At 43.6% G+C, this 11,660-nt stretch overlaps 1 protein-coding gene across 1 annotated transcript; it reads left to right on the top strand.

Annotated features, from left to right (window-relative positions):
- The first annotated feature begins 323 nt into the window (after window positions 1-323).
- WFIKKN1 (WAP, follistatin/kazal, immunoglobulin, kunitz and netrin domain containing 1) lies at window positions 324-10,989 on the top strand. Its single transcript, XM_077449236.1, has 2 exons — window positions 324-1,446; window positions 6,326-10,989. The coding sequence occupies exons 1-2, from the start codon at window positions 1,288-1,290 to the stop codon at window positions 7,823-7,825; spliced, it is 1,659 nt and encodes a 552-aa protein (XP_077305362.1). The 5' UTR covers window positions 324-1,287; the 3' UTR covers window positions 7,826-10,989.
- Window positions 10,990-11,660: the final 671 nt, after the last annotated feature.

Genomic DNA, 11,660 nt, shown 5'->3' with positions numbered 1-11,660 from the left:
TTGCAGTAATCAAGCGATCCCTGGGCCCGGTGCATTGTGGAGCTTGTAGTCGGGAAGGTTTTGGGAGAGGAGGTAGTAGAGGAAGGAATGGGGTCGTGTTGTCAGGCAGATGTCAATAAAAAGGATGTGTGGGAAGGGGTTAAGTGGCAGCGGCCTTTGATCCCCTCATCTAGTGTCTGGAAGAGGCCGGGCTTTTCAGTGTGAATGAAAGGAGACAAGGGGTGGAATTGGGTTACTCCCCATCACCCACCCCAATCACAGTGCTGCCCCCATCCTCCTCCCTCTGCACACCTCAGTGCCACACACAAGTCTGCCTCTGTCCCCTGGACACACTGCCCCTCTGTCACCATCAGGATGTGTGAGTGACCCCTCTGCAATGGCACCATGCCTATAACCCACCGGTGTGCCCACACCCGGCTCAGCTGCAAGTTGCAGGCATTGTCTGGCTCACACAACAACTGTTACAGACAACAAAGACACATTTTCCTGGCTGTGCTCTGCATGCCGCCTATACCCACCTGTGCCCTTTCAATGACAATGCCACAGCTATAGCCCTGCTCCTGCAGAAGTGGGTCACCTGGGCACTGTCTCACTATGTCTAGGCACCAGTCTGGCACTCCTCCTTGCTGTCCCCATGTCTCCCTGTAAAAACAGACACACTACCCCCCCTCTCCTTCCACAGACACAGGGCTTGCTGCTCCCTCCCATCCTGGACTCAGCTTATTAGAAAGTTATCCTGTCCCACAGCCAGGGGCGGGAGGGAGGAGGACAGGGGAGGAAAATCCTGGCACGTCAGACATCATTTCTCTGGAGGCTGTGCCCACTGGATGCCTTCATCTCTCTTCCCTCTGCAGTGCCAGGATTGGCATTGTGACACAGTCACCTGGACACCTCTAGGAACATGGCCACGAAAGGGTGCATATCACAGGTACATGCCAGCTGTACTTATATCATAGCCACATAACCCCTATACCCATACTACACACATACCTGTATACATGCTAACCTGCAGATATACACAGCTATGTCTTCAGATACACATCCTAGCCTGTGTTAGTCTAATATATGCATGCAATATGCTTACAAAAATTAAGCAAGCATTATGCAAATATAAGAATGGTATGTTGGCACCCACATTTTTATTTTAGTACAAGGCTCTACATGACGGACGTATGACAAAAGTCACATACCGCGTGCATACACCATAAAAAAAGGATATACATAAAAACCATAAATTCTCTAACAGTGCGGAGTGTGCCAGGTGCCCGGGCTAACAGGTGAAGGGAGATGTGGCCAGTCATTTGTTTTGTGCAGCTCTGCTTGGTGTCGCAAAGTGCCAACCCAAGCCCAGCGAGAGGGCATTTCGGGATCTGCCCCAACCAGCTGAACGCCAACCTGTGGGTGGACGCCCAGAGTACCTGTGAAAGAGAGTGTGAAGCTGATCAGGTAAGAAATGGTTCATTCTCTGTGCTTAGCTAGGCTTGCTCTGTCTGTTTATGATTAAAATGCTTTTTTTTTTGCTGACCCCAATCTGAAAATGCTAGGTGCCTGGCTATAATGCCTGCTCTCTTTCTTAAATACTTTGATATACTAAATCAGGGATCCTTAACCAAGGTTCCATGGAAACCCTAGGGTTCCTCCAGAAGTTGTTAGGGGTTCCTTGAGAAATTAGCAATTTTTGCCTCTAAAGCCTTGTACACGCGATCGGAGAATCCGTCGGAATGTGTCCTATCGGACCGCGTTGTCGGATAATCCGACTGTGTGTGGTATGCATCGGAATGTTTCCGTCGGACCCAACTTTCCAACTTGTTGGAAATATTTCCCGACCAACTGGTTCGATCGGACATACTCCGATCATGTGTAGAGAATTTTGATCGGACCAAGTGCCACGCATGCTCAGATCAAATTCCTACATCAAAGCTATTGGCTACTAGCCTGACTGTAGTCCCATCGTAACGAAATTACGTCATCACGTTCTGAAAGATCGGATTTTTCAACTTAGTCCGACTGTGTGTATGCAACAGTTTCGGACAAGATCCGACGGACAAAATCCGACGGGCAAAATCCGACGGATTTGGTTGTCGAAATCTCCGACCGTGTGTACAGGGGCTAAGATAAGTTCCCACTGACACCATTGATATTCTTAGCTATCTGTAAGGGGGGAATTCTTCCCAAGAAGTAGTCTTCCCACTGACTATCACTTTAATATGAGTTGTAAATAGAGTCATTTTTAGCTGGGGGTTCACTGAGACCGGAAAGGTAATTCAAGGGTTCCTCTGTGTTGAAAATGTTCAGAAACTAAAGGCTGCCATACACAGCTCAAATTTTGGTAAATTACTACTGAATCAGTCAAAACTTGGCATATAAGTGTCCCTCTTGGCACCACCATTTGACTTTTGTTGAAGGAACCAGGTGGAAAATTGTTGACCGAACAGCAACTGCATCCAAATCAAATGTAGTTACTCTTCTGGTATTTTGACAGCCTCGTGTCAGCTGTCAAAGTAAGTAGCCGCAGCTGAGGATTCATCCATGTGTGCTGTTTAATATTGATGGGAGAATCTGTTTAATTTTTTTCATTCAGCCCACAGGCTAAACTAAAAAAATGTGCAAGTGTATGGCCAGCTTAACCCAGAACCTGTATGCAGATAAAGACTTGTTTGTTGAATACAAGTATCTAGATAATGCTGTCAATTTACACAGTGTATTACACATATATAGTATATTGTACATTCACATTATTATTATTATAATACACAATTTATTTAGTGCCAACAGTTTACGCAGCGCTTTACAATAAAAAGGGGGACAGTACAATTACAATAGAGTTCAACACAGAAGGAATAAGAGGGCCCCGCTCGTGGAGCTTACAGTCTAAAGGGAAGGGGGTATCTAAAGGGGGGGGGGGAACGTCAGTCCCTGACCCGAAGGAGCTTACAATCGAAGGTCCCTAACTCACATTCATACACACACATACATGGGCCAATATAGGCAGGAGCCAATTATTCTCCCAGCATGTCTTTGCAGTGTGGGAGAAAACCGATGTGCCTGGATAAAACTCACGCAGGCACAGGGAGAACATGCAAACTACAGGCAGGTAGTGGCATGGTTGGTATTCAAATCGGCGACCCTAGTGAGCCAATTGTAAGTGCTAAACACTTAGCCACTGTGTTACAATTATGCCACGTACACATGACCGGACTTTTCAAAGGACTAGGTCCGATGGTCTTCCCGATGGACTTTCGGCGGAGGTCCGATGGACTTACTGAACGAAACGGACGTAGCCACACAGGACCGGACTAAGTCCGTTCGAAAGTCCGTTCGTTTTGAATGTGATGACGTAAGTTCAATAGCCAGTAGCCAATTGCTGCCCTTGCGTCATATCTGATCTGTCGGACTAGCACGCAGATGAATGGTTTTCTTGATTTTTAGTCCATCGGACAGATTTGAAACATGTTTTTATTCTAGGTCTGTCAGACTTTTGGGAGAAAAAAGTCAGCTGGAGCCCACACACGATCGAATTGTCCGACGTATTCCAGTCCACCGGAAAGTCCGATCGTGTGTAAAGTGATTGTAAATGACCACCTTGTCAAACAACCCATTCAGGTTAAAATAGAAATGAAAGGGAAAACATTTTGGCAATCGCATTCTCTCTGTTCTCAGCTGCATAAGAGCTGGGGGGAGAAGAAGAAGCAGCAGCACACTAAGCTTCCCCATGAATGGCTGTGCAGTGGGAGCGTGTCAAGACAAGTTTGATCATTGGGGAAGAGTACGCATAGCTAGAGAACTGACCACAGTGTGCTCTCCTGGTTAGTGTGGTCAGTTTTTAATAAGAAAGCAGAGGTACTGGCAGGGACACAAGGGGTTTCACATAAAGGAAGCAATAAAAAGAGAACAGGATACTTTCTCATACAAGTACATGGTACAGCAGGCACATATCAGGAATATGAAGGGTTGGGGTAACAAACACTTAAAAAAATGCCAACATTACTGGTCTGCAAGTTTGGGGTTATTGACACAGAAAGTAGTGAAGCCAGAGGATTGACACAACAGCATTGCAATAGGAGGTCACCAATGACAGACCCGTATTTCTCTTGGGGAAAAGTTTCCTAAAGGTACCCATATTCATGTGATGGTTGTCACCTGACGTACTGAGGTGGAAAAAAATAAAAAAATGCATTCTCTGGTAGCAATGAGGTGGTTTCAAATGATTTCCACACCATTTTTAATCATTTATTTGCTGGAAACCAGGAAAGACTGGTTTAAAAGCCACTGTTTCTATACATTTTAGTGAGGGTTTTAAGCTCTGATCTTCATCTCCAAACCTGGAGAGCTGATGGATCACTGGTATTCTGAGACTTCTTTGACCCCTGTGAAGGGTAACTCAAGCCAAAACCATAAAAACACAAAAAAAGCCTACCAATCATAACAAGATAGTGACCCGCATCTAACACATCTTATGATAGCACCATTTGCAGGCAAGCCCAAAGCCATAACAAGGCAATGACCCATATCTAACACACCTTACAATGGCACCATTTCCATTTCTCTCTATGAAGCTGAACTGAGCTTTGCTTATATTTAATTTGCAATAAGTATTTTATACAGGCATGAGTATATTAGTCAACCCAAATGTTACACACTTGTCCAATACAACAGATTCGTAGTAAGACAAAATGGCGTGAAACATCATCAGAACAAAGACGAGAAACTGCTTGGAGAGAAAGGCTAAAGACCACCTTCATGTAGACATTTCATGGTTGACAACGGAAAAGAAAAAGTCCCATGAGAATGATCCAGTAAAATAAGACTATAAAGAAAAACCTTCAAAATCGGACTTTAAGGACACTGGGTCATTATAGTGTCACGTTAATGAACAGTATTTAAGTTGACAAATCTTTATTAATACAAATTGTGTAAAACATTACAATACATTACAATACTTAATGATGGAATCAATAGAGAACAAGGAATGGGGATTGTTAAACACCCTGTTCAGCAATCCCTATCCCTTGTTCTCTATCAATTCCATCTTAAGTACAGTATCAAGAAATTGTTTCCCATAATTTTTAAGATGTATTTTAATGTTTTACACAATTTGTATTAATGAAGATTTGTATTAATAAAGATTTGTTAACTTTCATACTAGAAATACTGTTCATTCACTTGACACCATAATGACACCATAATGACCCAGTACCATTAAAGTACCATTTTGAGGGTATTTCTTTATACATATAATTCATGGATGTTGCTACTCCATTAGCTATCATTTCCATATTTAGTCAGTAATGTAAGAGGAACAAGAAAGATGAGAGCAAAAGAGAAAATAAGAAAGGGATGTTCAGGGCCAAGTAACCCAATTCAGGGATTTAAGGACAGAGGCAATACCAACCCAATGTGATTAGATGAGCAAGTTGTAACCATCAACTGCAAGGAGGGCCTTGGCTAGTTGGAAGGGGGAATTTGTCTTCTGAGCCAATATTTATAAGATATTTTGGACTAGTGGCCCTTAGTGGAGATACTTTGCAAAGTCATTGACACATTCTAGACCAGGGTTTCTCAACCAGGGTTCCATGGAACCCTAGGGTTCCTCCAGTGGTTGCTGGAGGTTCCTTGAGAAATTAGCAATATCTGCCTCTCAGATAAGTTCCCACTGTCACCATTGATATTTTTAGCTATCTGTAAGGGGTAATTCTCCCCAGTGTCCACACGTGTAAGGAGCATTCTTCCCACTGACTATCACACTAATGTATCATGAGTTGTAGATATAGTCATTTTTAGCAGGGGTTCCCTGAGACCAGAAACTAATATATCAAGGGTTCCTCAGTGTTGAAAAGGTTGAGAAAGGCTGTTCTAGACATTATTTCGCTATAGTATCTGTTCTCTCTTCAAACACGCGATCACAAAGTTTGGCAGAGGGGACTCTTCCAGTTTCAGCTTCCTTTGTGAGTCTGAGTTGTCCTGTAACCAAATACTGAGACTGGCCACATAAGCTTACACTGTAAGCTGTGAAAAACCAAGTCGCCTAGGAACCAAAACCTTGCACCATGCCCACCGCTCAATACAGCACCATGGCACATTTTGCATTTCAGAATTTTTTGGTCCACAGAAATCTCTCCCTATTATAAAAGGGGTAGTTGGTTGTGTTGCCCGAGGCCAAAAGTTCTCAGTCCTCCCCTGATTAATTGCTAACGCAGGGCATGCTTTGAATTTGACATCTTTGTCACCTGATTGGGTACATGTTGTTCTGTTTTCCCCAGAGGGAAGATATATGTGTTTCATGGATCTCATACATGTCTCTCTTATGGTTTCTTTCCCCTTGTAGGAGTGTGAAGTTTTCGAGAAATGCTGCACAAACGTCTGTGGACAACGAAGCTGCGTGGCCGCTCGATACCCTGACTCTGGCCTGCAGGCCCCTGGGTCTCTTCATCCTACTACTTGCTCTGGTTTTATTTGCACTCAGCAGGGTTCTGACTGTGAAATGTGGGAAGGTCGTCCAGTGTGCCGCTGTCGGGAAAGATGTGGAAAGCAACCAGGCTTCACTTGTGCCTCGGATGGGCTCACTTACTACAATCGCTGCTACATGGATGCTGAAGCTTGTGCTAGGGGTATAACTTTAGTGGAGGTGCCCTGCAAATTTGTGTCATCCTGGCCAGCCACCACTGCAGCCCCTTCTGAGACTACCCCCCAGACCACCCAGCCTTCCACTCCTCTGGAAATTCCTGTGCCTCCTGCATTGTACCATTCACCCTCACCACAGTCAGTTATAATAGGTGGTACCGTAGGGCTACAATGTGAATCCAGTGGACGCCCACGTCCAGAAATCCTATGGGAGAAGCAGGGAGATGGTCCCTCAGCTCCATTGATGAGGCCAGACCAGATGTATGGAAATCTTGTTGTAACCAATTCTGGCCAGCTGGTCATCTACAATGCTCGTCCAGAGGATTCTGGCATTTATGTTTGCATGGCCCGGAACTCTGCAGGACTGCTGCGTGCTCAGTTTCCCCTTTCTGTTGTGAAGAAAGGGACCACCACAGCAAGTTCAGGACACCAGCGGCTAGTCTATCCCTCTGAATGCTCAAAGCTCCCAGAACTCCAAGAATGTCTAGGTCTGCAAGTCATACGCTGGTTCTATGACTCACAAAGTGGTGACTGTCAAACTTTTCTTTATAATGGGTGTCCAGGTCCTACTAACAACTTTCACACCTATGAAGAGTGTCGTGCATCATGCCACACTCGGCCACCAGATCCTTGTTCACTGCCACCTGTAAGAGGTCCATGTAAAACTCCAGAATGGAGGTGGGCCTACAGCCCTCTCATGCGCCAGTGCTTCTCTTTCATTTATGGTGGTTGCCATGGAAATCAGAATAATTTTGAAAGCAGGCAAGCCTGTGAAGATCGCTGCCCTCTGCCAGGAGCCAAGCAATGCCAAGGGTGTCACCTTCGAGGAAGGCTGGTGCCCAGTTTGTGCCGAAGTGACTTTGTAATTGTGGGAAGGTTGGAAGATTCAGGGGAAGAGCGAGTGCTCCGTGTTCTTCTCATAGAGGTGCTAAAAGATGACCACATGGGTCTTCGTCTTTTCCATACAAAGTATCTAGAGGTCACCATGGGAGAAGGAGGAGGAGGAGGAGGGGTGGTGTGTCCTTGCGCCAATCTTGCAGGTTTGGGGGACAATCCACTTTTGATTATGGGGGAAGTACAAGATGGCATGGCTTTATTAGGACCCTCTGGCTATGTCCGGCCAGCCAGTGAAAAGAGACTGAGGAAAGTCAGAGACATGCTTGACAAAGGGACATGTCAGATGCTGAACCGATTTCAGGACTAAAAGATACTTCTGGTGTTAACCTCAACATTTAAGGACTACATTTTAAAACATACTTTTTTTTATAAGAGAACCACTGTTTTTTATCTTGAGTCAGCTGTTGTAAGTTAATGACACATGTCTGTAAGGATGGTCCCCAACCAGGAACCCATGAGATACATGAGGCTCTTGGCTACTTTTGAAGTTTCTTAAAGCAAACTCTTCATTGGTGCTCATTCTCTTTTTTTAAAGAAAATGTACTGTATTATACACTAGCAAAGCCCACCTAAGCCAGATGCCAATCCTACCACTGGAAGCCTTCTGGAATAGAAAAGCATTTTTATACCATAATTGTGCTGTAGGAGAACCTTACACCAGCTGAGCGCCTCAAAATTTTGTGCACAGACCTCATAAGAGCTTTGTGCTCTCACCGGGAATTATCGTACTATGATATTAGCTGTACAGAAAATTCTGGTATGGCCATATTATGAGATTTGTGCAGAAGAGCTGAACGGTTCTCAAATGGAGGGGAAACTGTGCTGTTGTCTTATGTTTGGGTCCCACACCAGAGGGCTCATAGCCTGTAAATCAGATATGTCAAGCCCAGCACTTGCCATAACAATGAAATAAAGCTGCCTATGTTAATTACTGCCATTTGTAATAAAAAGTCAGCCCAAACAAAACAAGAATTTCAAATACTGTTGTTTGCTTGTGGGTTAATTCACACCCTGGCTTCTTGTGTCTCATGGACTCCAGCAGCAGTATTTCCACAAGGGAATTCCTAGAAGGTTCTCACGCTGTATTGCACTCTTGGTTCTTCTGCTGCAGACGAGGAGGACCTTATTTGATTGCTGCAACTTCAGTAATGTACAATAAAAGAACTGTATTTCCTCTGAATAGCCTGCAATTTGTGGGTGGGTCTGCAAATCCAGAACAATAGGTGAGTGGCCTGCCTGCCATGATACAAGCACATCTAAACACCCATTTTGGATGGACTGGTAAAAGTTAGCCCTGGAAACCCACTTTGAGTGTGGGTGACTGTTCTTTGCGAAAAGGGTTTTATAGTGATCTACTGTAGGACAGTCATCCTCCACCACTCTGTATTCTAAAAGATTTGTATCATGGGTGATTATATCATTATATCACTAATAGGGGCTACTGTGGAATAGTAGTTAATACCATGCCGATGTCACGTCACATTGGGCTACCCATCACATTTTGCTACCCGCTGATGTGCGCATGCGTAACGCTGCCATATGCGTTCCAACACAGGGTCCCTCGTCGGCTCGCTTCGCTCGGCATAATTAGCATCTAACTCTATGTCCACTTGGATGGTGGGGCTTGAACCTGGACTCAGGGATGTGGGCACAAAATTCTGCTCAAGCGCAGATCGCCACAGTGTTGGAACGCATATGGTGGGGCCACGCATTGCGCAGTCCAGCGGGTAGCCAAATGTGATGGGTGGTCAAATGTGATGAAACACTGCTACAGTTAGCCACATATATCACAATGTGATTGTACAATCCTCTTCAGATTAACCAACAACTATGGAGCGGGAGAGGCCATGTGATTAGATCGGAACTGAATAATTAAAGTATCACTAAACCCACATCATAAAAAAAAAAACAATAAATTGTGTATTACATGCTGTTCATACTCACTCAGTCACTATGAGATTCATTTTATGTATTCTGCAAAAAACCTGAGTGATCCTGCTGCTCTCTATCTTCCCCTTCTGTTCATGTCCCCAATTCATCTAGGAATTTTGCAGCTATGGTGGCAACTCTGCACATGCTCCTTTTCAGCGAGTTTCACTGCTAAGCATTTACAGCCTATCACATTTGAGTAGCCCATGTGACTACAGAGTCACACATGTGGGCGTATACACAGTGGTAAATGACAGCCCACTCCCTCCTCCATGCTTACTAACCAGCTAAACACAATGGGGACGGGATATTACATATAGATTAATGAAGGCTTCACCTCCCTCTTATTCTAAAACACAGGCTAGAGGGGCGTGACACAGCCTATGACTGTCAGAAATCCATCCACACCATGTTATTTCCACAAAATAATAAAGATTTGATTTCAAATATATATTTGTATGACAATTTAAACAATTTATTGATGTTTATTATTTATTTTTTACTCTGTATCCCAAAGGCAATTTTTAATTTCTTTTTTTTTTATTATGAACATGTGACCAGCAGCAGCGAACTAGAAGCTCCTCCTGCTTATGTTTCCCTGCGGACAGGCTGGGAAAGATCTAGGTCATGTGAAAACTGTATATCAATTAGGAAAAAGGCTACTAAGATGTATTTTTTTATTAAAATAATTACAGTGCCATCATCCATATACAGAAATAGAAAGGACAATGTAAGTTAAACAGTGCGTGTTTAGTATCACTTTAAGTAGGCCCTCAAGTTATATAGTTGTTAGCAAATCTAAACGTGATTGGACACAGATTGTACAATCAGCTTGTAACATGTGTGGGCAGATTAACATCTCACAGTCATATACATTACTGGGCAATGTGCAGTCACACGGGCAGTTTAAATGTATTGGTCTGTTATCAACAACCCTTGTTTGTGTACAACGCAGCCAAGAGATGCAGTTCCAATTTGACCCTTCTGTGGGTGCATGTACACGAATGGAGACGGTATGAATTCGGGGTCATGCCCCAGCACAGATGTCAAATTGGGAGCAGCAGCTGTGTCCGCTGCCAATAGACATGAATAGGACTGGCTGCACATGGATGTACACAGGTGTACTTAAGCCTACATCTGTGTGAAGGCCGTGATTGCCCACATGGGATGCACAGGTGGCCTAAATATTGGTGCTAAAATGACTCTTTTGTAAACAATGCTTGTAATATTTTTATGGTTAGCAACAACGTTGATATGAATTGCATTACTTCAACTGGCCACAAGGGAGCGCACACAACCCACATCTCAGATCTTTTATATACTGCTCCTTGTGATCACTTTAATAAATCCATGAATAATTTTTCTATGAGAATTAGATGCTCAACATTTATGTTTCTATAGTGCTCAATGTGCCCAAATGTATAGCGTATATATGAATGAGTGATTGCTGGGGTCGGGAAAGAAAAAAAAAAAAAAATGGATTCATTTAAATATCTCATTAAGAAACTACCATGGGCAATGGCTTTATATGTATTAAATTAAGCGAAATGTACCTTTGGATGTTTTGCAAATTTATTTTAACAATCAACACATAAAGCTCAGGGGTCTACCATACTTATTTAAAGTGGAATGTCAGCCATGTGTTTTAACCACAAATGATCATTCTAATTCTGTTCTGTCAGTTTTGTAAGTTACACATCTCTGCCACACTGCATAGCCAGGATGGTGGCACCCTATTCACTACTGCAGCTTCCTCTGTCATGTCCTGCTCTTATTGGACCATGCATTATCATCATCATCATACTTCAGAGGTTATCTCAGTGCATAAAACCCTCCTCCCCGCTCAGCTCCCAGTGCTTGAAAGCATGTTATACTGACAGCCCTGTGGAAGAGAATATAACTTGATTGGCTCACAGTGTGGCCCCTCCTACTCCCAGCCTGATTTATGCTTTGCAAGACAATTGCGGTTGCTAAGGATTTAGTTAGCACCTGTCAATTGAGTAAAGCAATAAAAAGGGGGCCATATAGGGTGGTAAAAAAAAGAAGAAAAAACACTGGGAAGAAAAGTGTGAGAAATAGCTGCTTCCAATAGTTTAATGTTCATTTCCTTTGAAGAATAAAAATTCCACACCAATGTGAGATTTATTTCTGTTTAACCACTTCAGTCCTGGAAGAATTTACCCCCTTCCTGACCAGAGCACTTTTTGCGATTC

The sequence above is a fragment of the Lithobates pipiens genome, unplaced genomic scaffold (genome assembly GCF_037356315.1).
Source record: "Lithobates pipiens isolate NorthernLeopardFrog02 unplaced genomic scaffold, aLitPip1_a1.2 Scaffold_22, whole genome shotgun sequence".
NCBI lineage: Eukaryota > Metazoa > Chordata > Amphibia > Anura > Ranidae > Lithobates > Lithobates pipiens.
The sequence above is the reverse complement of the archived record's forward strand: the minus strand, read 5'-3'. Positions and strand labels throughout refer to the sequence as shown.